The 27,381-nt window shown below is 42.4% G+C and overlaps 1 protein-coding gene across 1 annotated transcript; it reads right to left on the minus strand.

Moving 5' to 3' along the window:
* Positions 1-2,168: 2,168 nt before the first annotated feature.
* On the minus strand, positions 2,169-25,832 carry efemp1 (EGF containing fibulin extracellular matrix protein 1). Its single transcript, XM_073481262.1, has 11 exons — positions 25,660-25,832; positions 24,982-25,088; positions 24,756-24,801; positions 24,387-24,662; positions 7,851-7,973; positions 7,577-7,696; positions 6,424-6,543; positions 6,215-6,334; positions 5,294-5,420; positions 4,794-4,986; positions 2,169-3,971 (listed from the first exon to the last, which is right to left on the minus strand). Exons 2-11 carry the CDS (start codon positions 25,060-25,062, stop codon positions 3,810-3,812), a joined length of 1,368 nt encoding a protein of 455 aa, XP_073337363.1. The 5' UTR covers positions 25,063-25,088; positions 25,660-25,832; the 3' UTR covers positions 2,169-3,809.
* Positions 25,833-27,381: the final 1,549 nt, after the last annotated feature.

The following is a 27,381-nucleotide window of genomic DNA, read 5'->3' on the forward strand; positions in this document are numbered from 1 at the left end:
ATCTCATTATCACACTGGGGCCCCCTGATGGGTTAATGTGGTCCTGTGGGTAAAATCTGCACACTATATTGAAATGCAGGTGTATTGTATTTCTTCCCTAACTGGAATAAAGCACCCAGCTTCTTGATTTTGTGCAGTTGAAAAAAAATCAGTAAACTGTAGATGCCTTGAGGATGTACAGAATTCAGCTAATCCTCCGGCAACTTATCACCTTCACGGCTGATGTTTTACTACATTTCTCAATTCTGAAATATCCACTTGACTGTTTTAATGTGAAAAGCTCTCTAAGATCTGATCCCAAACAAGTTCTGAGAGTCTAAAAACATTTTTAAAAAATGCATGACAGGGATAATGTGGTGATGAGATGAGAGAGTTACCACCATTCAACTTACTGAACTTTAATTTTGAACTTTTATTCTCTCCTGTGATCCTCAGCCAATGACTTCGACTTTGATCTGTTTAATAAATCTAACAGTGATTAATGAAATGTCGAGCTACATGCAGGGAGATTAAGTTAATTATATTTTACCCTGAGTGGAATATTAATCAGGAACAACAACAACCCCAAAATGTTGCTCTTCTTATGAAGCCTGGCGCATGGTTGAGTCACAGAAAAAGTGGGTGAGCAATGTTTTCTCCTGGGGGTTAAATCATGCACAGACAGCAGAAAACACAGAGCTCCAATGAGCGGGGAGCTGAAGATGGGGTTAGCGGAGCAATGACACATCATGGATCATCTTACACGTCCCAACACTACTCTGACTAAAGCTCTACACAGCAGAATGATTGAGTAACTTACCATAAAACCACTCCCAACCAATTTCACATCTAAATATGTTGTGTGTGTGTGTTTGTGTGTGTGCAGGCTTCACATTTGTCCCTCAGCACACATTGACTCAACACACTATATCACTGTATCCCCTCTGGAGCTTTTTAAATAAGATAGATATGATGGCTGGAGCATCATGCTCACTGCATTTATCATTGTTATATTCAGATGAAATCATCCTCACGTTTTCCAAAAAGCACGTGAAGAGCAGCGGAGCATTTCACGCAACCGCTGCATTTTCCATGATACTATACATGAAGTCACATCTTGTTCACTTTGGTACACAGGGCAACAGTGCAGACCAGCATTTCTTATGATCAGTTGTGTCTCTGCTGTTGGATATATAAGCAGTGTTGGAATGTAACTAAGAATTTACTCAAGTACTGTTAATACAATCTTGAGGTACTTGTACTTTACTTAAGTATTTCCATTTTCTGCTACTTTATACTTCTACTCCCCGGGGTGGGAGGGTAACTTCAGAAGTATCACAATGATAAAGTAATGTAAACTTGATTACTTTCCATTACTTTTGGATTACCTTGATACCAAACATATGCAAATAAAGACAAGAAAAAAGAAACATCAACAAGATGACTTTTAATTTCAATTCACAGGTTTCTGTAAAATGATTCTGTGAGACTTGTGAAGTGTTGTCATGGTTACAGACTAGTAGATCATCCTTTATGTTAAAATTGTAATCCAGTTAGTAAATAATAATAATAATAAATGTATCTTTAATGCAATTACATCTTTTTTTGTGTAACTTTACCAAATTACCTTTTTATGTAATCTGTTACATGTATTCTGTTACTCCCCAAGCCTGTCCACTCCACTACATTTTGGAGACAAATATTGTAATTTTTACTCACTACATCTATTTTTTTGCTAACTTTAGTTACTAGTTACTTTGCCGATTACATTCTGCATCAGAGCCAAAGCATTTTTAAATTGAAAAAAAAAAACAAAAAAAACAAACACTGATTCAGATAATGAATGGATCTGATTATCAGTCCAGTACACAGTAACTAAATCGATGTGAATACATGTATAATTTACTTTTACTTGTACTTTTCATACTTAAGTACATTTCTTGCCTGAAAGTTACTTTTGATACTTAAGTACATCTGATTACATATAATTCCAGACACTTTAAAGGTGCACTATGTAGTTTTGGAGAAGAAATTCAAACTCAGAAAGGTCATATTTACAACATTAAAGGTTCAATATGTAAGAATGTATATCAATAATAACAATAATATATCAGTCATTATATCTTTCACTCAAGCATGATTTTTAGGCACTTTTTACAACACTGAATAAGAAAACAGAACAACCAAGCCCCGTTTATCCATCATATTTTATTCAACAATATAACTTTTGCTCTTCAGAGTACAATCAATATAAGGTACATATGACAAAATATATTTTAAATAGAAGAGAAAGACATTAAGGCAATTCATTGAAGGAAGTTAACAGTCTTGACAGCATGAACGGTAAGATTAGTGTAACATTTACCTCTAAGGCACTATGCTGAAACCACATAAAAGAAGTTTGAGGCAAAGACGGATAACTCTCTACACTTGGAGTGGTGACAACATGCTGGTTTCAATGTGGTTTTCAGTCGACAGTGTACAGTGTTTCAGCAATAAGCCAGAGCTGACACGTGGAGTCATGAAAGAAAGCGAAGCAGGTAGTGAAAGATTTCTCATTCTGCCAAAAAAGTGTGGTGGCATTGTATTAACACTTTAATAATCCCCTGTGTCACACAGCAACCAGCTACAGGGCAAAGCACTGTAATTATGTTTATCACGCAAGCCAGCCTGGTGCCAGTGTGACTTCTTGTCTGGGACCGACATTAGAAAGCCCAGCCGTTCCTCTGGAGAATCAGCGTGGCACCAACGAGCGGTCGATTAGCCGAGGTGTGTTATGAAAGCCGTCATTTCCTGCTCGTGTTCTCGAGTTCAAAAATCTCTTGTTATTGCCTCTGTGACCGCGGGGATGGCATCACAGAAACGCATAAACAGCTCGACCACATCCACCGAAACCGGGGGCAGAGAACAAGCTCTTTCTCACTCTTTCCCTTTCTCTCCCTCTGTGTTTCACACTTTCACTCACTTGCATAACACACACACACACACACACTCACACACAAACATCCACACACACAGATTTGTTACCTCGGTATGTACATGACTTAACTCCTGCGAGTAAAGCCTACGAGCATCAAGCCTGTTGTCATGCAAAGTTTAGTACTCTCTCAACTCACAGGCATATTCCCTCCCTTTACACTTCTGAACTGTTCTGGACTTCTCTGGAAATTATTACTCATGAGTAAAACTATACAGAAACTTGCACAAACAGTGTGGCGCAGCAGCACTAACCCCTACAACATTTATCAACAGAAGCTGTGATTTACAAAGTCTGTAAATTATTTTGTATCAAAAGCTGCTCATATTGGATATTTATCATGTACATTTATATAGAAAAAGTGATTTCTCTCTTCTCTGATGCACACACAGGTTATTGTAAGCAGTTCTGGTCTGAACAAAGTGATAAATGTAGGTACAGCTGCATCAAAAATCCATCACAGTAAGGATGTGTGTCCACTAGGCCTCTTTTCCTGAGTGCACCAGTTCTGTCTGGAAGTAGCAATGACTGCTGCATCCAGCATCTTTCCTACGTCCACTTCAGGCACTTAAAGTCAAAAACTGTTTCGTCACAAACCCTTCATCAAAATGCTTCCCTGCACCTCGAGAGAAAAAGATGCCCAGTGGTCACATCACAGCATGGGTCGGTCTGTCATGATCAAGCCTATGAGAACTGCTGTGCTGCTGTATGAGTCTGGCGCAGCCTATGATATACGTCATATGCATGTATTGTATGAAAATGTACAGTATGTAATGCTGATACAGGCATCTGCTGTGTTACACTGCTATGTTTGCTGAACCAGACTTATTTTGGCTGATGGGATTGGCGGCGCTCAGAAGGCGTAGGGCCCGACTATGACGGTGAGCCGCAGCAGCGAGCTGGAGCGGTAGTTCATGGTCAGATGGTGGGTGACCATCTCCAGGTCCACGACGTACTCCCTGGGGCCCGACAGAGGCTTGGTTAGCACCAGCATGGCGCTCACATTGCTGGAACGCTGCAAGAAAATATGATCAGTCAATATGTAAGCATGGGAAGACAGATTTATCACATATCTTTTTTGAAACAAATTAAGATTGGTATGATGAAGTGCACTGAAATAGATTTATATCAGTTGTTTGTAGCCATGCGAGTACTATAGCTCTATGGATGGGACGGGCCAGCCTAAAATATCTCATGGCCCATGGACAATGCCATCATCTATCCCCAGTGGTTGACGGTCATTGACCACTGAGCACTCTACCATCATACCATTGTGATTAAAAAGTTGTTGTTGTTGCTTTTTTGAATGAAAGTAAGGCGGGAGTTGTTCATCAGCACACCACTGTAGTCATCACTGTTTCCTGCTTTCACTGCGTTAAATAAGAAATGAATTAATGGGACATGGAGACAGAACGCTATTGCATTGAGCAGCAACCAACACATCACTTTTTTGCGCTTTCTGATGGAAGGTCTTTTAAATCTTTTAAATGTTACGATGGTACAGGTGTCAGTAGAGGATGATTGTCAGCCATCAACAACTGACGATGGCATTGGCCAGTGGCCTAAACCTAGTCAGAGCAACGGTGAGAAGCAGCGATGACTCCAGTGTCACTTCTGCCTTATGGCAACTCTAAGGGGACAAACTGCCTCAAATACAGAAATACATAGTGATCTAGCTCAAGGAAGGGCCACTGTGCAGCCTAACAGCCACTAGCATGGCTATAGACTCTTAGTCCTGTTTGCTTATAGTTCCAAACATTGTTTTGAGAATAGGGGGACCATTATGACTTGTGACACCCTCCCCCAGCCCTTCATGTAAAACAAAAAATGTACTTACTCGCAGGAAAAATTCTCCTCCCTCATTCCCAGCTTTGATCCTGAAGGTGTTGTGTGTGTTGGCGTAGATGTTGGTGGCCTGAATCTGGAAAATGTCCGCCGGCACAGTCCGCTCCGCCTGGATGCTCATGTATTTGTAGACAATTGACGGTGGGAGACCCTGGCACTCAGTCTGAGACCGGCAGATACAGCGACTGCGAGCACACAACAAGGACGACAATCTCTGTGAAACCACTTCGAAAACAAGAAAAAAATGATTTCATGTCGTAAAAAGTAAAGAAATCTGCCAATGGAACAAATGACAATTCACTTGTTACGATTTCTTAAAATAAGATGTGATGTCTAAAAACAAGTCTGTACTCTCACTGAAATGTTACCTGTTGGATGATTGTGTCTTATATTCAGAGTAATGAAACTAGATATGAGAGTATACTTGGGAAGATTTTGAGTTTTTGGAGAGTGAGGAGGGTGAAACAAAAAAACTGGATGATGTTTACTGACTTTTCTGAGGTTTTGGTGTAAGGCGCCTCGCAGGGGTTTCTGGGATAGCAGCGGAAGCCTCCGTAATAGTTCCAACACATTTCATCATCTTGGCAGTTATTGGTCCCCGTCTCACACTCATTTATGTCTGGTGATTGGCAGAACGACAGAGAGTGAGAGAAGAGAAGTATTGAACAGTCAAAAATAGCTGGATGACAATATTAGCATCCCGCACGTCCAAAACACACACAAACTCTACACGCTTGATGAAACAGAGCTGTGAAAACAGAGTCAAAGTTCAGGACAGTGTGGGAATGGTGTCTCAGGGTTGTAGCTGTGAAGATGCAAGAAAAACACAAGAGGGAAGCCTGCAGATCTGTAGTCGAGGAAAGCCCCCAATGCAACCCCACATATCCCTAACTGCAGCTCTTTCCTCGCAGCACCATGAAAATAACCCCATCAAACGTGCCCCAAACCACAGGGCTATTTCTGGCACAGCAACCTGGATTCATCACCAAGAGGTCCCTCTGACACAACCGGCCGGATTCATGACTCCCCCTATAAAGCCTGCACCTGACCGAGGGGGAGAGGAAAAAATAACAGCTCACCCTTTGAGCGAACGCCGGAGCTTCAAATAAATCCACTTCAAGCAACCAACATCATGCATATAAATTCACAGAGGTGGCTCAGCAGGGCAACACAAAGTTGCAGTGTGTTTGTGTTGCCTAACCTCCGCATTCTTTCCATGACAGATCTGGTTGAGAGTGGCTTTCATTCCCTGCACGAGAAGGTAGAACAGTGGATGATAGCAGGGATGATCAACGGTTATCTTCAAAGAGTCGAGGAGGAGGAAGAGGAAGAGGAGGAAGGGAGGGAGAGAGGAGGACTCACTTTGTTGAGTGTGAAAACAGAGAGGATAAATAAATAAAATAAGTGTAGTACCTTGACACAACCTGTTTCCTTGGAGCTGATATCCGTCTGGACACTCGCAGGAGTAACTTCCTGGGCTGTTGATGCACTGGTACTGACACATGTAGCTGGAGAAGCTGCATTCATCGATGTCTGTACAGAAAAATGAGAATGATGGGAGTTTACAAACAGGTATCTGCCAATATATGTATGCATGTATGTGTGTGTTCATGTGTGTCCACCTTGGCAGGAGACGGCATCTTGTGCCAGCTCATATCCCTGGTCACACTGGCAGAGGAAGGAGCCAATCAGGTTGTAGCAGTGGTGCTGACAGGGACTCTGCACATCACATTCATTCACATCTGGAACAAAGTCAGATGTTTTACATATATGGATATAATACAGATTATTCTCGTTTATTACAACTTGGAACTTATTTTTGTAGCTTTGGCCATCAATCCCATAATAGCAGCTCTGTTCTCAGTAACTATAAATACCATTTAATTATCCCATCAAAGGAAAATTGTACTTTGGCTTCCCCAGTGCAGGTCAAAATGGGGCCGAAAGAGAAACACACAACTACAGCATGCACACATAAACCACAAACACACACGCACATGTTTCACCATCGCTCGGAGCGAGTCATGAGTTTTGATGGATTTCTAAAAAGGTTTCAGAGACAACCAGCTCTCTATCACTGCACAACTTGTTCAATAACTTCCTCTGATGGCTGCGGGAGATGTTCTGTGTGGGTTCAGGTTACACAGTGAGTCTCATGATAGTTCTGAGCTCCCAGGCTTAAAAAAACAAGAGCTTGTGCACCATTTGTTTTGTTCCTGACATTAAAATATCTACATCCAGAGAAAACTGAAGGTCGAGAGAAAAGCAGTGTTAAGTTGAGCTCGTTAAATCTACCTGACTAACACCTTGTTTAATGCCTCAGTTTTATTCATGTTTTTTTATTTATTGCACTTGTTGCTCTTTTGTTTATTTTTTTACGTTGTTGTGTTCGTGTATGCACGGTACAGTAAAGCACTCTGTTAACACAGGTTCTAGAAAGTTCAATACAAATAAAGGTATTTATGATTATTATAATAAACTCTTGTTGTTTGCATTGAGTATGCAAGTAGCAACAGGTTAAAAGTCAGCCTGGCAAGGGAGCAGATCAGGTGGATATCCACACCGGCACAAAATGTCTGACACACTAATCATTTAGAAATATGGGTTACTGACCAAACACTCCAAATGTAGAGATATTGATCACTTATATTAATGAGAAAATATCACTTACAGCAGCTTTAATCCTTAAATCACTGAAGCAAAGTGTTTCCATCACCTGATGCTGTACACACAAGCACACACAGACACACTCACAGTTACTTTTCAGTGACTTACCAACACAGCTGTGGTTGTTGCTGGCCAACTTGTGACCTGCGTTGCACTCACAGTAGTACGAGCCCTGTGTGTTCACACATCTGTGCATGCAGTAGTGGGTCAGGGCACACTCGTCTCTGTCTGCAGGGAAGCACACACATTTACAGAAGGGAGATACGGGCAGGAAAAAGCAATTCTTTTAATCAGTTGTTCAAAGTCTTTTGAAAGCTTGACACCACTTGTAATCTTGTGATAAAGCTAGAAGAGGGAGAGGAGGAAGGAGTGTGTGACTCACCCACACAGTGGTCTCCGTTCCTTTGGTAGCCCAGAGGACACTGGCAGGTGTAGGAGCCTCTGGTGTTGAAGCACGTCTGTTCAGGTCCACAAGTGTGTCTACCTGTTGTGCATTCATCTATGTCTGCAATAAACACAGAAAACACACACACTGAGGGGAAGCTGAAGACTAATGAATGCAGGAACACAAAGCCAAACAACATGTCTGGACTGTATGAACTCTGTGATCTGTGATGTGTGAACTGTGAAATCTGTGATCACCGACACCATCACATCACACACATGGGCATAATCACACATGTTCGTACAGAGTGCGGGGGATTAAAGAAAGAGGGCTTTTATTCAGAAGCTCCGGGTGAGGGGGGGGAACACAGATCGTATCTTCTACTAACAGGACAGATTTTTGAAGGGGGAAGTGTGTGTGTGTGTGTGTGTGTGTGTGTGTGTGTGTGTGTGTGTGTGTGCGCGCATGAAATCTCAACTGATAAGTCATGTGCTTTTTACCGTAACACCTTGCTCTCTCAACAGAAATCCATCAAACCAAAAGCACAGAGATCGAGACACGTTCACTTTCTATCTCTCACCCTGTCATTAATAGGTTATATAACATGATAAGCAGTAGTTTGATGTTAGTATAAGAGGCTTAAAAACACAAAGCTCCTGCCAGAAAGATGCTACATTTCCCAAATGAATTCAAAACTGCTGTTAAAAAACTCTGCAGGTCTACTGTATCACTAACAGACTTGATGATTACAAGATGTAAAAACTCAAACGTTACCAACTCAAATTTTAAAGTTATGTCCAGAATGTTGAAAATAAATAAATGATATTGTTGATACAATCAGAGGTGAAGGTGTTAGGACGATGAGGTGATGGTAAGGTGAGGACATGGCTTAGTGTCAGTCATGGGCGTAGGTTTCTATATAGATGGTCGTGACATGTCACAACCAATGTTCGAGGATTGCAAAATAGTCACTACCAATATTTGTCTGCTGCTGAGCCAGTAGTAACGTTAGTGAGTGGTGGTAGTGAGCATCTTCCAAACTGTGTCCGCTACTTGAAATGGATAAGAGGAAGAAACAGCTGAGAAACAGCGATTAAAAAGTTGAAGTCTCTGGAGGTGGAGGCTGCTAAATGTGCGAAGTTGACGGAGCTTTTTGGTGCCGGGACCAGTGACACCGACCCGCCAGCAGCCACAGGTGCTGCTGCGCCGGGAGACGAGGGACGAGGACCTGACGATGATGAGCGAGTGGAGGCAGACAGGGTCAGTAACGTCAGCCTGGGGCTGGCTCGGCTAAATGTTTGAGACATGTCCAAAACAAAGTAAAAAACGTTTTTACATTGAATGTGATGCGACCTCACTAACTGCATACTGATGAACGCAGCTGCCGCTAATGCTAACGCAGCTGCCGCTAATGCTAACGTAGCTCCTCAGGGACTGAAGTCGTTATTTTCTAACTTTGACAATCTAACATGTGGCAGCACATCAGCCCAGAGTTAAAGGGCTGTGACTGTTGGTAGTTGTGGTTGATTTTGTTCAAATACGCCGAATTGTGATATTATGGGTTATTATTGTTCAGATGATTTAGCTAAGCTAGCTAACAGATGCTAACGTCAGCGGTCTCTTGTTGCCATAGCAACAGTAAACATTCACGTGGCCTGATGAGCTGTAAACAGAGATACAAAACACAAGTAAACCTGTAGCAAATAATAAATTTAATTTGCAATATTTACCATTGAATTTATTGTAATCTTTCAATTCATTTATTGTTTACTGAGGTGATAACTATCTAATAGGTATAATTTGTGTGTAAATGTGTTACTTTTACTGTAGTTTTCAAATGGCTGTGTATAGTGTTAGTGTATAGTCTTGAGCATTTTCAGGTCACAAAGATCTGGCTTTTTTGCATTGGGAAACACTAGTAAAGTGTCCTAATGAAAACACGACAAAGCCATTTGACTACCTTGTTCATAAATGATGGTGTCAGGACTTTTTTTTATGACACACACACTTTCATTGATAGGAATACTTGGTTTTGAGGAATGACCTCTATTTTGAGCATGTGACATGCTTTTGCAGGTTATCAACAAGGTTTTGCAGTTTGTACTAATTGTTTTGAGAAATGCACCAACTGTTGTGCAAATGTAAGTAATGATGTGAGAAAAACTCCACCCCGTCTCTGGTTTTGGGTTCTTCCCGTTAGTCTCGTCCCACCCCTGGTCATAACATAACTTCTGTTGTGATTTGACACTATAATGAACAAAGATTGATTGGTTGATTGCTATAGCTGTCAGTTTTAGTCCTTGAGTTCATAGCTACGTGCTTTATTTGTTAACTGCTATCAAGGAATATGACTCTCCTTTGTAGTATGTGTGAGAAAGGACGCCACGAGATTTGTGGACTTCTTCGTGGTGTCCGCTGATAATATAGTGGGCTGGTCTGGACAGAAAATGCCAGAGCTGAATTTTTGTCCCAGTCCACCCCTGGTAATGTCACTACCAAAGCTGAGACCAAACCTACGCCCTTGGTGTCAGTGTTTTAGAGGAGACCTATTCTGCTTTTTCGTTTTGCTTTTCCTTCAGTATGTTACTTATGTTCTTGTGTATTTAAATATCTTAAAAATGAGAAAGCCAAAAGTCACCAGCAACGGGAGCTCCTCTCTTCCACAGAAAACACTGCTCCTGTAACGCCTCGTCAGTATTTAAAATTCTGTGGCTTCTTGACATCACCATGTCACACATTTGCGTTATTTATGCCTTTATTCATGGTAGAAGTTCAGCTATTTGAAGGATCAAAACATGACCGGAGACACACAGTACTGTTACATGATGTTAGAAAAAGTCGGACTATTTTGTTAGTTCGAAAGTCGTATACATGAAAGTTTACTCTTTCATGTATACGCCTTAGTTGGACCTGAACTGGCCTCGGCGTTCTGCTAATGCACCAGTCCCCACGCTGGGCATTGACCCAGAAGTCGTCCATGGCATAAATCCGTAGCAGGAAACCAAACAAAAGAAGAAGGTAGGTATCAACATGGCGAGTGCTAGAGCAAGAAATACAAATTTTTGTAGAGCGCCGAAAAGTCATCCATGTTTTCACCGTTCGCTGTGCAGCCCATTTGCTTCTTAACTTGTTTGGTATGTGATGTAATAGGTCAACCGGATGAATATCCAGTAGCAACTAGCTGAAATGGTGCATACACCTACCGTGGTGGAGTCAGACATACTACCGTCAATAAATCGATTCTCCCCTGGTGCTTGTATATTGGGACAATGGCAGTAGTCCATTGTAGTAGTAGTAGTAGTAGTAATTAAATGGCCTGATCGAGTTATGACCGTAGCTTGACTAAAGTGTGCATGGAAACGTACTGACAGTAAGCGGTACTGGGTCAGGCGTGTGTGAACTGACCAATCAGAGCAGACTGGGTGCCTAGGAGGGGGTGTCCTTAAAGAGACAGGAACTAAAACAGAGCGTTTCAGACAGAGGGGGACCATAGTGCTGCAGCATTGGACTGTATGAGAAAACTGAGAAAACCACAATAAAATTGTGAACCTGAAAATTAGCATGTATCCTTTAAGATTTAGTTCAGATTAGGTGTGCATCAAATGATCAATACAGCAATATATCGTACCGCTTCCTCTTGCGATACAATTATCATCACACTGCCGCCAATTAGATATTTTTATTAAAACATGGAGGTGCTCTTAACAAATTGCCCTGAGAATTTTACCAACTAAGTCACTACTTCATATCTCCTTGGGTGTAAACTTAGTTTACACAGATTGAAAAGGTTTTGAGACATAATTGTATCCCTTCTAGCACTAAGCTAAGACTCTATGTACTTTTTTATACATCGTTTCATCTCTAATCATTTCAAATATTGTCAAACTGGCACCACAATGCAGTAAATTAATACATAACTCCTGCACTTTGCCTTTTTAGGGGTACTTTGTATTCTGAAGTTTGACAGATATCATGATGTATTATTAGATGATTTTCTTGCAATGTATCAATAATCACAAAATCGTTGTTTCAAGATTCTATTGTTATATTGGGCAACTTATCGTGAATCGAATCGTGAGTTACTCTGTTAAAAGCACTGTTTCCCTCAGGTTCTTCATAAACTTCTCAGCAGAAATAAGAATTTTCCAGCTATGGAAAAAACACATGACACCGCAGTGGAAAGATTCTCCTTTTTCTGTTGATCCTCCAAACACGTTCTCAATTTTGATTCGCTTGGAGCCAGAGCGTCTTCAAAAAGGCTTTTCTCTCTATAACCCCCCACCCTCTTATTTCTGAACTACTATCTGTCTCTCTTTCTCCCCCCCACACACACTCTCTCTCTCTCTCTCTCTCTCACACACACACACACACACACACACACACACACACACACACACACACACTACGAATACGCCCGTACTGTATACTCTCATCCCTGTGGGCCCACCAGCAGTACTCTTGGGTGGTCTGACACAACCCATCATATGCAGACAGCCAGTGGGCATCAGTTTAAAAGCATGACAGACAGTTATACTCAATACCACACACACACACATACACAGGGGAAAGGAACTGCATTGTGTTTTGACACGTGTGTAGCTTAACAATAGCAAGAAGAACCTGACTGCAAAGCGACTGGAAAACCTAAAGTTTCAGCCTGTCCTCCCCTGGTGACTGTGCTGAACATGACAGACATGATTCTGTTATCATTCCTGCAGGGTTGAGATGCATTCAAAGCACCTGAGGCAAAGAGTTAAATACTCATGGAGCCCCAATTCAAAGAGATCAAACATGTTAAATTAATAAATAACTCAAATGCAGGGAAGCCACACTTGCTGCAGCACAGATGTCTTGAAATGATGTTCACCTGGAAATGTTTCATGTGGAAAAGATCAAGCTGTTCCCTGAAGGCCTCAAAGGCTCTGTATGCCAGTCCCACAGCCACCACCATCCAGTGGGACTGGTGCCGGTGAGAAATTGGCCGATGAACCAAAAGGTGGACAGAAGGTAAGTTGTCCTCACTCCGTCGAGGAAGGAAAGGGAAGAGGGCTGAAATGTCAGGGCACAGTGATAAGATGGACTCAGTACATTAGGCACAAAAGCAGGGCTTATCTAAAGGTGTACCTGAGAGACAACAGGTGCGAACTGCATACAGGAAGGAATGCACAGACATGGTCTGTTGCTCACTGACCCGCTTAGTAAAAGAAAAAGATAAAAGCAGTGTTGTTCAGGAAAATCTACGCTCTGATGTGGCTTGAAAGGCATCTGGGAAAGTTCACCCACAACCAGCACCGAGTGTCAGTGAGAAACCGAATGCTTGGATTCCAGCAGTATCAGGAGATACTGACCCACTTGCAAGAGCCCAAAGGTTTCATGACATGTTTTTTTTTTTTTTTTTAAGTCCTGGTCCATTAGAGGGCCTCTGTCACTGTTGATGGTAGACCTGCAGCAGCCAGATCCAGCCTCTTAGGTCAAAAGATTGTCCTAGTCTGGATGTGGATGATAGATTTCCTGAGGCGGTACGTAATGCCACAGAAATGTAAGCGCATCCACACTCAACAGTGTTAGTTTTGCATGATTTGTAGGTTGCATCTGTCTGGGTGACAATACCATCCCTTCAGTTAATAACACAGTCAATTAAGGTTAATATTGTCACCCAGCCTTGTCTCCAGCACTGTCTGAATGCTGGAGAAAGTCTGGCTGCATCAATTGTCATTCTGGTACAAGTGGAAAAAAACGCTGTAACTTTTTAGCATTTTTCAAACAATCCCAATCACCTTGGGCGGTGCTAAACCCAGGATGCAGCGATGTTAGCAACCAGGTAAGAGTAATTTGCCAGTGTGAGTGTGTAGGTTGCTAGCTTAAAGGTTGTTGTTGATGTCCCAGTAGAGATTGGGATTTTGAAAACTGTAACACGCAGACACAGTAGCTCTTCTTTCTAACAGCAGAGAGAAGAGCAAAGCAGAGAGAGCACCTGAAATAAGTGCCAAATGTCAGACTTTTAGACTACTCACATTCTCATACTAAACACAATGAGGTTAAACAACTTCACAACACATCTATGCCATCTATGCTGCAGTTTGACACGCAGAAAGTTGCAGGTTGATGCCAGAAGAGGACAAAACAGGAGCCACAATACTGTATGAGCTTGACAGGTAGCTCCACAAGCTAACAAAGTAAACCACTAGCTAACCCTTTAATGAATAACAGGGTGATGTGATTGTTAGAGAGTAAAACTGGAAGTGAGATCCTGTGTTATACAGGACCAATGTCAACAAATAGTCAGGAGACAGAAAGAGCCAGATCAAGTCCCTGACGTGAATCACCCCCACGCCTACTTACTGGAGGTATTTGGTGATTCATTGAGACTGGAAATGCCCTGCCTTCTGGCAGTGGATTCAGACAACAAGTCTGAGGCTCCTGATCACTGATAAAATAAAGTCCTGTGTGCTAAGAATGACAATCACGCTGATGTTTAGCAAGTGTAATGTTTACAGTGATTACCACTTATCCTTAAGTTCACAGGGTCCTATGATCTCCAGCTCTATATTCCCTTACACACTTTACATCTGTCATTTAATCTGTAGTTGCTGTTGGATATTTGTGGTAAACAGTGCATATTTGACATTGTCAAAATCACTCAAGGATGCAACTCTCTATTTTGGTAGACAATTAGGCCAGCTACACTTAACATTTACTTCTCTGAGGGTTAGGGTTAAAATTAAAGAATGGTGGAGTAAATAAATTATGTTAAGAAACCTGTCGACAATTTTGAGGGCATTAATCTTAACATATTGACCCAAGGAAACATACATTAGACATTTGACCTCGGGAAAAACATTTCTGAGAACATTAAATCCTTTTAAACGCCTCCTTGATTCCACATATTAAAATAATACTGAGCAGGGGAAAATAGGACCCTTGGAACATAGATCTGATCCCCTTTAGTTTAACGTGTTAACATGCTCACTAGACAGTTATCTCTGTTTTTCTTGCAGTTTTGATACGGTGGCTTATGAGCTGTAGTTTCCCCGGTAAAAACACCAACTTCTTCCAGAGTAGTCCAGAGGACTGCCAGGGCCGAAAAAAACTCTGGATGGATGTATTAAGTACCAGGAAGACGTTGAGGCTTTTCTTCATATGAAAAAGATAAACGCAAGCCAATCAGAGGCAGACTAGGGCTGGTCTTGCAAGAAAACCAGTCTGATCCATAATAATGTGGGGATCACTAAAGTTATCCCAGTTCATCCTGAGATTAAGTCTCTTGGCTTAAGGTCTTTCATGGCTATCAGTCAAACAGGTGTTGAGACATTTGACACACTTAAGCAACAATTAGCCAGTTGAAACGTTTTTTTATAAAGTAAGTTTTGTTTTGTTTTGTTTTATTTCTGTACCTCTGTGCTGGTTGAACAGTGGTGTCCTTTGGTGTTCGACAGTTTTCAGAGCCAGAGCTGGTCCACATATGGCTTCAAGACGTGGGCTACAAATAACCTCCTGATAGAGGCATTTGCTCTTGTTTTGGGTGATTGCTGCCAACCAGAATCACATCAGGTACACTTGGAAAGATTTCAGCGTGAATAAACTGGAATCGGACAACGTTTATGCCACTGCTGGAGTGGTTATGGGAGACTACGTGAATCATCAAACAAGGACTCGCTGGTGCAGGGCAGATATCTCCAACCGTCTTTTACATAACTATATAAACCATGAACTGAAGTAACTCCACGTGTCTAACAATGCAGTGATGCTTCCTCAGAACTTCTGTGTACGGAAAAGTCAGAGTCATCCTCGTTCCCTTCAAGAAAGCTTTGAGAGCTCTAAATAAAAGCATATGTGCTGCTGAACGCACTCCAAAGGTTCATTCACGGGAATATCTTGTGGTAACTGCTACTCTGTCACTAAAGCTTTAAGAAGCTGCCAATACAAAGTGCCACGAAGGTTTGTGTGTGTGCAAGTGTGTGTGAGTGGGTGGGTGGGGTGGGAGGACATCCCACACTGGCTGGCTCTCAGGTCCCATAAAGCCTCCACAGCTTACCAAATGCAGCACAGTCCGTGTAGTTTACACAGGAAAACAGATTTTACTGCAACAAGCCATCAAACGTGATGATGTGTTGCGTGTGGGGAGAAGTGACTCTGTTCTCTGAGGTCAGATTTTTTTCCTCTCAGAGTGAGCCTGCTGTAACATCACAGGGAAAAGATAAGGCTGTCCAGCAGAAGAGTGGAAGGAAAGAATGAGGAGAAAGGGTGGAGGGATTTTTTTTTTATTTTTTTTTTAAACAAAAAAGGGCTTTTTAAGATTTGAAGTTAGATTTACAGCCGTGTGTGCATATGTGATGTCAGAGTTAAAAACTCCTTGCTTTTCAGGGAGATTAATTCTAAATGCCTTGTGGGAGTTGGGGGAGTAACGGGAATGGCGGCAGCTCAAAGAATGTGTGTGCGGATCGGTGGGTGTGTGTGTTCATTGGAGGTGCTCAAACATTAAATGGCCTTTTTTTTTTATGTTTTACAGAGTGGCGTGTTATCTGAAAGGGAAAAAAAGCATATGTGTCCAAAACGGGGACTTAAAAATTGTTTGGCCTGAATTCAGAACAATGTGTTATTTGCTCCAGATTTATTCTGACATGATAGGGCCTGTTGTAATTATCACTTGAGAGCATTTAGTCTTGTTTTCACTGAACCGCTGCAATGGAAAGCAGGAGCCGTTCCAAAGAACAGTTGGAGCCATCCTGCTGTTGGACAGCATCTCTGTTTCCCTCTGATTATTGGATAATTCAATCTTTGGGAAAGCAGGGGGCAAGATGTGCGATTTTAATAGCCCATAAAATTTCACAACGTCAAATTTATTAGCATGTCACACACCAGCCCCTGAGCGTTTGGTTCTGCTCAACCTAAAGCACCTTTACTTTACCCCTCCTCCTGCACTTTGTTTAATTTGTGTGTAATTGTCTCTGCAGCTATCATTGGCTCGAACATGACCTCAGGACAAATGGGAGTGGTGGTGTTTCCCTTTCAAAGCAAGTCCAAACACAAAGCAGATAAGAAATCAAAGGATTCAAGACACTCTAACCTAATAATATGTGTATTTCCATCTGTATTAAGGCATGAAATATTTCCATGCTCTTGCTTTTCGCACCACTCCCAAGATTCCCCCTCTCATCGCTCTCATTGTTCAGGAGGAACAGGAGTTTTAGTCATGCTGACACTTACTAACTGATTTGTGAGTTTGTTCCACACTCTACTAAAGGTCAGGCAGAGTCTTGACATTCTTGAAAATCCGTCCAGTGTGCCAGCTACATTCTCAACTGATAATAATCCTTCCTGTTGCTCTGAAAAGCATGATCAATCGCTCTGCCCACCTGACAAGCAGCCATTCACGGCTTTTAAGGCAAAATCTGCGGCATGGAAGGAATGAAACCTGCGAACACGGACGCTCAAAATAACAGCATGATAAAATGAATCGAGAACTGTAAGAAACCCTGCGATCGCATGTGAGTGTCACCCAGCTGAGCGCAATGGTGATTTATAGCAGCCCCGTGTCCCTTTCCATCATGAGGTAAACGGAAAGAGCAACACATGTAAGCACATCAGAGGAGGAAGCAGCTGGCTGTTGGACAGGCACCGACCTCAGGGAGAATAATAACAACAACATTAAGCACTTAAGCCAAGGAGGCACGGCAAAGCTGCTTCCCCCCTTGCTTCTCCCTGCCATCGTTGATGGGATGGCAGCGAGGAGCCAGCGGCAAACCACAAGCAATAACAGCATGCTGTACAGCAACACTGCACAGGCCAAAATTGGGGCTGCCTGCAAGATGGTTGGATTATATTCACAGAGCCAAAGATACTCGAGTCCTCTCTGGCAGCATTAGTAAGCTGATAAAATACTGTCATCATTAAAACACATTCTCTCTTATTCTCTTAATCTCTCTAAGATTCTTCATGTAATGTTTTTAAGAATATAACTGCTAAAATTGTTGTGGTTGTTTTACTTTTGATTTCTTGGGGTCAAAGATCAAGAGATTAAAAACATACAGCCATGGAGATACTGATTTCAAAATACATCCAGTTATGATGAGAGCATGGAAGAAGTTGAAACGTCTTTATCAGCAGCTGAGGAGTTGCAACATCAACAGGTTTTCTGGCACAGTTTACGGATGGAAAGTGAGTTGTGAAAGCCAGAAATCTCAGCAATGTTGATTCACTGGTATTGACTCTAAAACATGACCAATAATGGATGTTGGAGGCAGATACTAACTCAATAATTAGCTTAACTTGTCAGTGCTCTCTGGTGTACAAAGTATGTACTGGCGACCCGCTTTCAAAATTACTGTGAACATATATTTTGCATTTCTGTACTTACATTTCTTGCTTTACCATCGTGGCGCGTGCAGATATGTCTGCGATGAGTATCAGAAGGCTGACTGACCTGTCAAGCTCTATTTGACTTTAATCCTGTAAACCTCCAGATATAATATACATGGAACCATACAAATGATCCTTCAAAGGTCCGGTGTTTAGGAATTTAAGGGGATCTATTGGCAGAAATGGAATATTCATAATTATGTTATGAGTGTGTATTCACCTTAAACTCAGAATTGTTGTGTTTTCATGACCTTAGCTTAGAATGAGCCTTTTGTATCTGCAGAGGGAGTGGGTCCTTTTCCATGGAGCCCACCATGTTGCACCACCATTTTTCTACAGTAGCCCAGAACAAACCAAACACTGGCTCTGGAAATGGCCTTGGAGGGTAGGGTGAAGGGTGTTGACTTGGTTGCAAACTGCACCGCTAGATGCCACTAAATCCTACGCACTGGGCCTTTGATTAACTTTTAATTGTGTAAATATTTGATATACTGAAAATAATTTTCATTTTGACATGAACTGAGAGAGATATTAAGTATACCAACCATTTAATAAAAAAATCGACATGCTAGCAGCTCTGTTAGGCTGTACAGAGGTGCTGTGAGCTAAATGTTAACATACAGCCAATGATTGCTGATGTACAGCAAGTATAATGTTTACCATGTTAGTGTTTCCCATACATAGACTCTACTTGGGTGGCTCGCCAAAGTAGTAACAGATATACCCAGGTAGATAAAATCCAAATTTGAACTTTTTTTGGGCAATCAAGACATGCAATTGTCATTTTATAATGCACACAGACCAGCGGACATTCATTGTCAAAGTTGTATAATTTAAGGTTGATTGATTCACCTTGTCTACCCGGCACTGAGGACAACATGCAGGAAACCAGCAGACCTTAGAAGTTGCTGTCGGTAGCTGCTGGTCTAGTGTTTCCCACACATACGTTTTACTTTGGCTCACTGTAGTATGAATGGAACCAGCTGCCCACAGACCACCACAAGAAATTCTCAAACTGTAGGAAACAATGCAGGTTCACCATTTTAATCTAGCCTGTTAGCATGCTAACTTTTACTAGTAGACACAAAGTGAAGCAGAGGCTCATGGGAATGTTCAGAGTTTTGAAAATTAAGAGTCAGAGGATTGCTAAAGTTATTATAACTGGTCCTGAGGGGCATGAATGTCTGTGCCACATTTAATGGCAACCCATCCTACTATTCCATCTCTACAATAAACCTTTGTGGGCTAGCAGACTGGATGACATTGCCATCCCTTGAAAGCATCCACAAGTCAAAGGCTTAAAGATGCAACACCAGTTATTACAGTTGTGTAACAGGTGCAGTGAGCTGGGCAGTAAAATCATAGGGCACTGGGACAATCTCCTAGTGAAGACATACTGATGCAGGACAGTGCAAATCATCAGTCTGAGAGCAGGTGGAAGCCAAGAGCTTAGCTGGTAATAGGAGGGTTCAACAGGCACAAAGGTGTGCCTCAGGTTTTTTTTTCTTTGAGTAACCAGAAACAAAGTGGGTCAGTTTTCATCAAGCAAAGGCTTTGTGTTTGATCCCACTTCCTCCTGTCGAACAACAAAATCACCGCAGATTGTTTTAATTTAACATCCTGTACATCCTGTATCACGTTCACCTCCGTGAAGTATTCCTTCTCTGTGCAGAAACATTTTCCAAAATCTGTTTGATGGATGTTTGGCCGAAACAAACACGCGCAGGATAACATCTGAAGGAATTTCCTGAAAAACTGCAATCGCTTTCTTTGTGTCCTCACATCTTCTTACATTGTCTGTGGATCAGCAGAGACTGGTGGCCAGGGCTTATTTCTTCAAGTGCAAATGTCAGGATGAGACAACAGTGTGGAGCTGTAAAGTAGAAGCTGTAAAGGTCAAATCATGAAGCAGCGTCATGTTGTGCTCTCTCTGCTTGTTCTGCTCTCTGCATTCCTGCTCCACGCAGATCGATCTGACGCTTATCTGTCAAGGTGGTGAGTAATTCCAACCATCACAAAAGATGGGAGCAAACGGAAAAAACAACCACTGCTGACATTCCAGAGATATTCCTCCCAAGTGCATTGCATCTGCGTGGAAAAATGTTATTGCATGCGCTCGGCCTTGTTCGGAAAAGTACACAAGTTCTCTGTCACACAGAGGCTTAACGGCCTTAATAAAACATATTTAGGAAAGATTTCTAGCCAGTGCAGGTGAAGAGAGTCCAGACGTAGCTGAAATTAGCCAGGCATGCAGGTGGTAATGTGGCCTGCATGACCTCAGGAAACCAGACAGGTAAACAGGAGTGGCATGTCCTTTCATGTCCCATACTGCAGCGCACAAGTATCTAATTTAGAGATGAGAAATAAATAGGCAGCAGCTAAAGTGTGTAAAGTCAAGGCTTGCGAGGAGAGAACCCAGAAAGTGTCAAATATGACATTAAGGCCAAAATGATATGCCTGTAGTCACTGAAAGTACATTTAAGTACAACAGTGGTCAACTGTCACTGAGAACCGTGAAATAACTGCTTTCCACTTTTCATCAGATTTAAAGGGACAGTTCATCCCAAGATAAAAAAAAAATCATATTCTTCCTCTTACCTGTGGTGTTATTAATTCATCTAGATTGTTTTGGCGTGAGTTTTGGAGATATACCTGTCGAGATGTGCAATGCAATCCACAGAGATGTTGTGAGAAGTATGATCTCGGAACTATTTTCTTTACGTGTCACCGTGCAGAAGGAAGCGTACATCTACTCAAAGACTAGAGGCTTGTGAATATAACAGCGCCAGATGTTAATATTAATGCTGTCGCACTTTGGCTGAGTTGTAATGTTAGCTACTTAAGAGAGCCTAGTTAGCTTGCCTATCTTTCAATAGTAGATGCATGCTTCCTTTTATGCAGTGATACGGTTGGCGGGTGTGGTTTGGTAACAGGTAGAAAGTGTCTGGGCCGGGCCAGGTTTGGAAAAAAATCTTGAAAGGAAGTCCGGGTTCGGTCCCGTCAATTGACATGGTGCTTAAAAATAATAATAATAATTAGTGATATTTAAAGTGATATAAAGTGATACCTGATAATAAGTGATGGACCTACTTTCCCTGTTGGTGCTTTATGTCCTGTTAGGTGCTGGCGTTTGTTACTTCGGTGACGATGCTTTGACCGTAACACAGAAGCTATTTGTTATTTTCCAAGCAGCAAACATTCATGTAGTTTTGGCTGGCTAAGGATGCAGGACATGAAGCAAAACTGGACATTAGTGAAGTTAAGACTAACTACAACCATGGGGGGAAATTGTTGGCATCTCACTTTAGTCGCCAATGCAGATAATAATGAAGCAGTTATTGTGGGATGACATACAACAGCAAGAAGACTGTGAATTCAGTCTTGCAGGGACATGGATGCAGGATGTCGCTGTGCTTCAACTTTCATTAAATACGTTAGTCTCAAGTCGGGTTAGGACGTAAAAATGCAGCCTTCTAGTAGAAAGAAAAAAGTTCCTACATGAAACTGCTCACAGCAAGGTCTGTGGGTTATCTTAATTATTGGGTCGTGCTTTCTGAGAAACACCTCGCTGTTGAGTTTTTTAAATGTCTTTTATTTTTTTTATTTGGCGCTATGAGCACCACATGCCGAGTGCCATCCAGTTCCATTATATTGACAAGAAAACAGACATCTAGAACAGTCTAGATGGGTAAATAGCTCCTTAGGTAAGAGGGAAAATATGTATTTTTGATTTTGGTGGTGAACTGTCCCTTTAATGACTGATAGTTAATGACAACTTCTGATGGACAACCTTCACTTCTAGGAGGAAGTGACCTCACCTCTGGTGAAAAGGGAGAGTTAATATGTATACACAAGACTACAGCGAGTCACTTGTAGGCATCTCCCAGCAGTAAACACAGTAAGTGTGTGTGTGCGTATGTTTGGAGGGTTGGGGAGGTCATGGAAATGCGAGGCATCATTAAGCTGTCACACATACAGTAAGGGCTCATAGTTTCTCTGTGTGGCCGGGGCTGGAGTAGGGCGCCAGCTTCCCAGATGTGTCACTGCAACAACATACTCTTAGGCCTGGGGTTCACACTCAGGGCCAAGGAGCTTTATTGCCAATTTGCCAATAGTTATCCCCAGGGGGAGGATTATTATAAGGAAAAATATCAGGGTGAAGTGTATTATATAATTAGTGGTTTGGTTCTCTTTTAATCAGCATAAAGAACAGAAAGAGAGGCTATTTTGTTTTATAAACAGCCTTTTCAACCATTTAAGTTGTGCTTTGGAAAATTGGCTTCATTTTTTCCAGAGCATTTAAGCTGATCTCTTTACTGTTCACCACACACTCAGCAGTAAGTCACCAAAACAACTCAGCAGCAGCAGCACAACCCATGACGTTGGTACAACCTGGCTCGGTCAGTGCTCCGGCACTCGTGTGGTTATTTAGTCAGTGTCAGCCTTTCATCTTCCCCTTTGCCCTACCTGACTCGGCACTCTAGCTTCCACTCCGCAGAGTGGTGAGTTAGCAGGGAAGGAGCCTGATGTAAGCACTATTTGATACATTGAGGTTTCCCCCCATTGGAAGTAAATGGGAATTCCTTCGCTCGCAAGATAGGTAGCTGTGCAAAAACAGCCACTGTGGAACCAGAAAAAAAGAAAAGACAATTCTGTGTCCAAGAACAATTGGCTCATTGTGGCGAGTGAGAGGTAATGACAGAGAAACCAGAGACTGATGTAAACAAAGATTATATCACTTCACCAGCGTAAATAAACGCCCACCAAACGGCACGAGACGCCTTCCAGTTAAAACTCCTCCAGTCATTTCAAAGCACCAACACTGACAGCAACAGCCTATCTTTGTTTTGCCCATGCACTGTAAGCGGCACGCCAGTGAATGAATAAGTATTATACCCATGCCAGCTCGCTTATGCGGTTACTTTAGCTGATATGCTGCCATGTTTTACACTCTAATAAAACCTAATTGGGTTCCAATTCAGAGAAACACATAAAGCACCTCACACATATCTTTGCCCCAGGTGTAAAATCAAATGTGTTACTTTCACTGGAGCTCTGTGACCGCAGGCCTCGCCACACAGCCGCTCACCACATGCCTATTGGCAAGAGGAGCTCCTCACCGCTGAACACATGTACTGTATGGTAATGCACTTTGTCTTACATTACATTTAGGCAGCTAATGACATAACACGACCGCACTTTCACAGAGCAACACGTGACCAACAAAGAGCTGGTTTGCGAGTGATATCAGAGATTCTCCCTCTCAGGTGCAGCTATGAACATCTGGCACAAAGCGGCAACGAAGGGCACCACCGTGTGTGAGTGTGTGTGTGAGACAGAGAATGAATCTTAACCCACTCCCCATTTGATCAAAGAGTCTCGCTCAAACACAAGATCACCCCCACATGGTCTTGCGCAGCTACCAGGCCCAGGGAATATCCACAGTAGGTGTAAAGGCTGTATGTGAGCACAGATGTTGCCACATTATGATATCTAATATCTATGATTTGCCATCAACACCCAAGGCAACATTTTTTTTTTTTTTAATTTTAGGAAGAAGTTGAACTCTTGCCAAAAACATCACGCTGCGAGCGACCAAAAGAGTTTAGAAAACATGACATCACAGTGAGCAGAGAAGCTTGCAACACATCTGGCAGCTACGCATGGCTCCTCCGTTGATGACTGTCAGACAGATGGATGAACAGTTCACCTTTGGAGCTCTGCTTATTGAGGCTCTAAAGTCGTTAGCAAGCAATTATCAAATACCTACATATCTCTGCCAGAGACACATTCAGACACATTCTTCTGCATCGGGCCAAGTGCAACAAGAGCACACTACTGATACTGCAGTACACATCATTTTTGGGGAGTAGTCTGTCTCATGAAGGCCAAAGGTCAAATTAATATTCATGAAGAGGAAAAAGTTTTCTTGCAGAGAACATATTGCACATATTTTGTGGTCACACCTCTGCTCCTGCTGACAGAGTCCAATTTCTCCCCCGAGGAGCTCGTCAGCACCACTTGCTGAGATAAGAGGAACTGTCTCCTTGTGTCGGTGTAAAGCAGTAAAAAAAAAATGAAAGGCTAGTTTTTCAAGTTACTTTGATGATGCTTTCTATCATCTTGCATCTGGACTGAGGGAGGAGGTTGGAGTGCCTGTACAGCTGATCTTACCTCTGCAGGTCTGATCCTCTGCAGTGAACCCTGTTGCACAGCGGATGGTCTGGGTGGTGTAGAGTCTCTGGCCAGTTGAGGACGTGCGTGGGAGCTGAGGCTGGTTTGGTGGGACTACGGGGACAGGGGGGACTGGATCCGGCACCGGCACCGGCTCGCCGTCCTTGCTGATGTAGATGACAGCGCTCTTGGGGAGGCAGAGGTATCCGCCGAAGTGATTGATACACTGCATCCCTCCTTTGCAGGCATCATCTAACAAGGCACACTCGTCGACGTCTATGGGGAGGGAAAAGAGGGGAAGAGAGTGGATATAGCATTTGTTGATGAAAAATAAAGACAGAACGGCTGCATAAATGTGTCATTTCTCACCTCTGCACTGCTCTCTGACTCTGTCATACTCATACCCCTCTGTGCACTGTGAAGGATGGATAACGGTGGACATGAAATCATACATATATTAGAGTCCTTTCATGTTAAAACGTATGACAAATAAAATCATGAACCCTGACCCTCAGCAGATTAAAGTAAACAGCACCTCACGGTGCTCCAGGTTACCTTGAAAAAAGCTGGTACAGAAATAAAATCTCTCACTTACTGTGTAGGAGATGGGCTCCTCAGCCTCCTGAGAGAGGACCTGGCTGAAAATCGCACAGAGACACACGCAGATCCCCAGCATGTCGAGCAAACGTCGGAGCAGCAGCACTGTAACGAGATGCAGACAGAGGAACCAAATGGATAGAGCGTGCAAGATCATTTTTCGCTTGACAAGCCTACATGTTTTAATACCAGTTATTACATCATTGATGGCATTGCTTAACGAGTCCCAACGTCTCCCCGCTGCTGGCGTGATGTTTATGTTGGCGCGGCTCCAGCTGAATCTGCGACTTCAACTAGGTGAAGTGTTTTTCTGCTGTTTTTCTCCAAAATGGATTTAGTGCGTAATACGCGTAAAGATCGTGCGTAAACATGCCCACTTGTGTGTCAGTCAGTGTCAGGAAAATGAGCGAGTTAATCAGCCGTGCGGAGCTTAAAATTCTCTACTTGCTCAAAACATGCGAGCTGCCCATTCACATATTAATGTGTTGTTTTTGATACTGACACTTGTTCCCGGACGATTCCCTGAAACAAGCGAAGTACATCTCAAACAAGTGCTGCTGCAGATTCCTCCCTGGCTTGTTTCAACATACACTCCTCGGTGGATTGTGTTCATGTTGATCTGATCTGAGCTCTGTGTGCAGCAGCTTTGTCATCCCGTGGCGCCTTGGAGACGTACCTGCAATTATACCTGCGGATCTCCAACTCTCCTGGCGTGCTGAAGAAGGAAAACGTCCCCGTGTGTTTTGCTGCAGATCCGAGCGTGTGCGCAGCAGCGGCAGCAGCAGCAGGCTGGCTCTTTATTGTGGATGTTAGATGGTTGTGGGAGAGCGAGCAGCACTTGTGATGAACATGCGGCTCGTACAGTATGACATGCTGGGGGCGGTGTACCGGGCAGGTTCAGAGAGCTCCGGGTTCGTCTCTCACCGGAGTGCAGTGAGCGATCAGGAGGAGGCTGCAGTGGCTCCCTCTATAGACTCATGGGAAGTGATTAAATAAAGGGAGCCATCAGAAGAAATGGAAAAACTGTTCTGCAGCGATCTGATTATATTGCTGACGGTTAAACTCAAAACAATAAGAAACCGAAGTAAACAGAGTTGAGGTTTCCACTGTGTATCTGCTTTGGCTCAACCAGTATTTATTGATGTAATAACACATTTTAGATTGAAGCTTTATTGTACCTCAGTGCTCTTAAAACGCTCCCATGATGAGTTTTGAGTGATGCTGTTCTTATTTTTGTATGATTTCTATTAGATCTGGAATGATTTGTAAATTAATCGATTAGTCAGTGGCAAGAAAATTCATTGCCAACTATTTTGATAGTTGATTAATCGTATCAATCACTTCTCTGCTGGTTCCTGCTTCTTAAATCTGAGGAATTGCTGCTTTTCTTTGTAAATTTTTACAGTAAATTACGATTTTGGAGAGTTTTAAAGGATGGTTGGACAACAGAAGTGATCTAAACAAGCATTCTTTTCACAACTTTTGGGATAAATGTTAAATGATTGGCTTATTAATCATACAGTTAAATTAGTTGCGGCCCTAATTTTAACAGTTGGCGGGGAATCTGAATCCAGAGGCACATCTTTTCGATAATCTAAGGAGCACTATGTAGTTTTGGAGAAGAAATTCAAACTCCGAATTTATATATTTACAATATTAATAAGGTAAAAATATAAGCTCAGAAATATTTGTTTTATCCATCAGTGAATAAACAAGCTGTTCTCAGAGGAAAATAAGGTCCCACAACACTGTTTGAAGCTAGAAAGGTGGAAGGGTCCGCCACATATAAACAAAGTAAAACAGAGTGAAATTGTGCTGTCCTTTAAGGTCAGTTTGTTTATTCAGTCATAAAAACAAATAAAATATAAAAAATCAATGAAGAGATTTCTCTTCTTACATATTGCACCTTTAAGAATGACAATGTCAATGTGACCTTGCATAACTTTCAAGAGTTGTCAAATAAAGACCCTGTCATGCTTTGAGCGACTTCAGAGCCTGCGTATATGTACACTGTGTGTGCGCAGCAGGTGTTAAAATCATATGTGTTGAGGACCTCTGTCAGCGAGCACTACATTAGCCTCTAATACTTTTCATGGTGTTTACAAGATGCCTTCGCCTCAGGAACATCTGCTGGAATTGGCATTGCTTCCTGGATTTCCCATGGGTGAAGAGACAGCAAGTGATTGTGTTAGTGTGTGTGTGTGTGTGCGCGTACCCATGTGTGTGTGTGCCAGCAGCTTGCTGATATGAGTGGATAGAGATGAACTTGGCACCAGCTCCTTAAACGCTGACCTTCTGACCTCTCCTCACAGGGTGTCGATGACAGAGGATCACAGATAGAGTCTACGTGGTGCCATATCCAATAGGTGCAGTCAAATTCACACCTCTCTTGGCAAAA

This window comes from Pagrus major, chromosome 15, assembly GCF_040436345.1.
Source record: "Pagrus major chromosome 15, Pma_NU_1.0".
NCBI classification, from domain to species: Eukaryota; Metazoa; Chordata; class Actinopteri; order Spariformes; family Sparidae; genus Pagrus; species Pagrus major.

Coding starts and splice junctions, on each gene's coding strand:
- efemp1 (XM_073481262.1), bottom strand. CDS start 25,062: ATGCTGGGGATCTGCGTGTGTCTCTGTGCGATTTTCAGCCAGGTCCTC. Junction 24,663..24,755: donor AGTCAGAGAGCAGTGCAGAG/GTGAGAAATGAC, acceptor CCCTCCCCATAG/ACGTCGACGAGTGTGCCTTG. Junction 6,544..7,576: donor CAACAACCACAGCTGTGTTG/GTAAGTCACTGA, acceptor ACTTTGTTCCAG/ATGTGAATGAATGTGATGTG.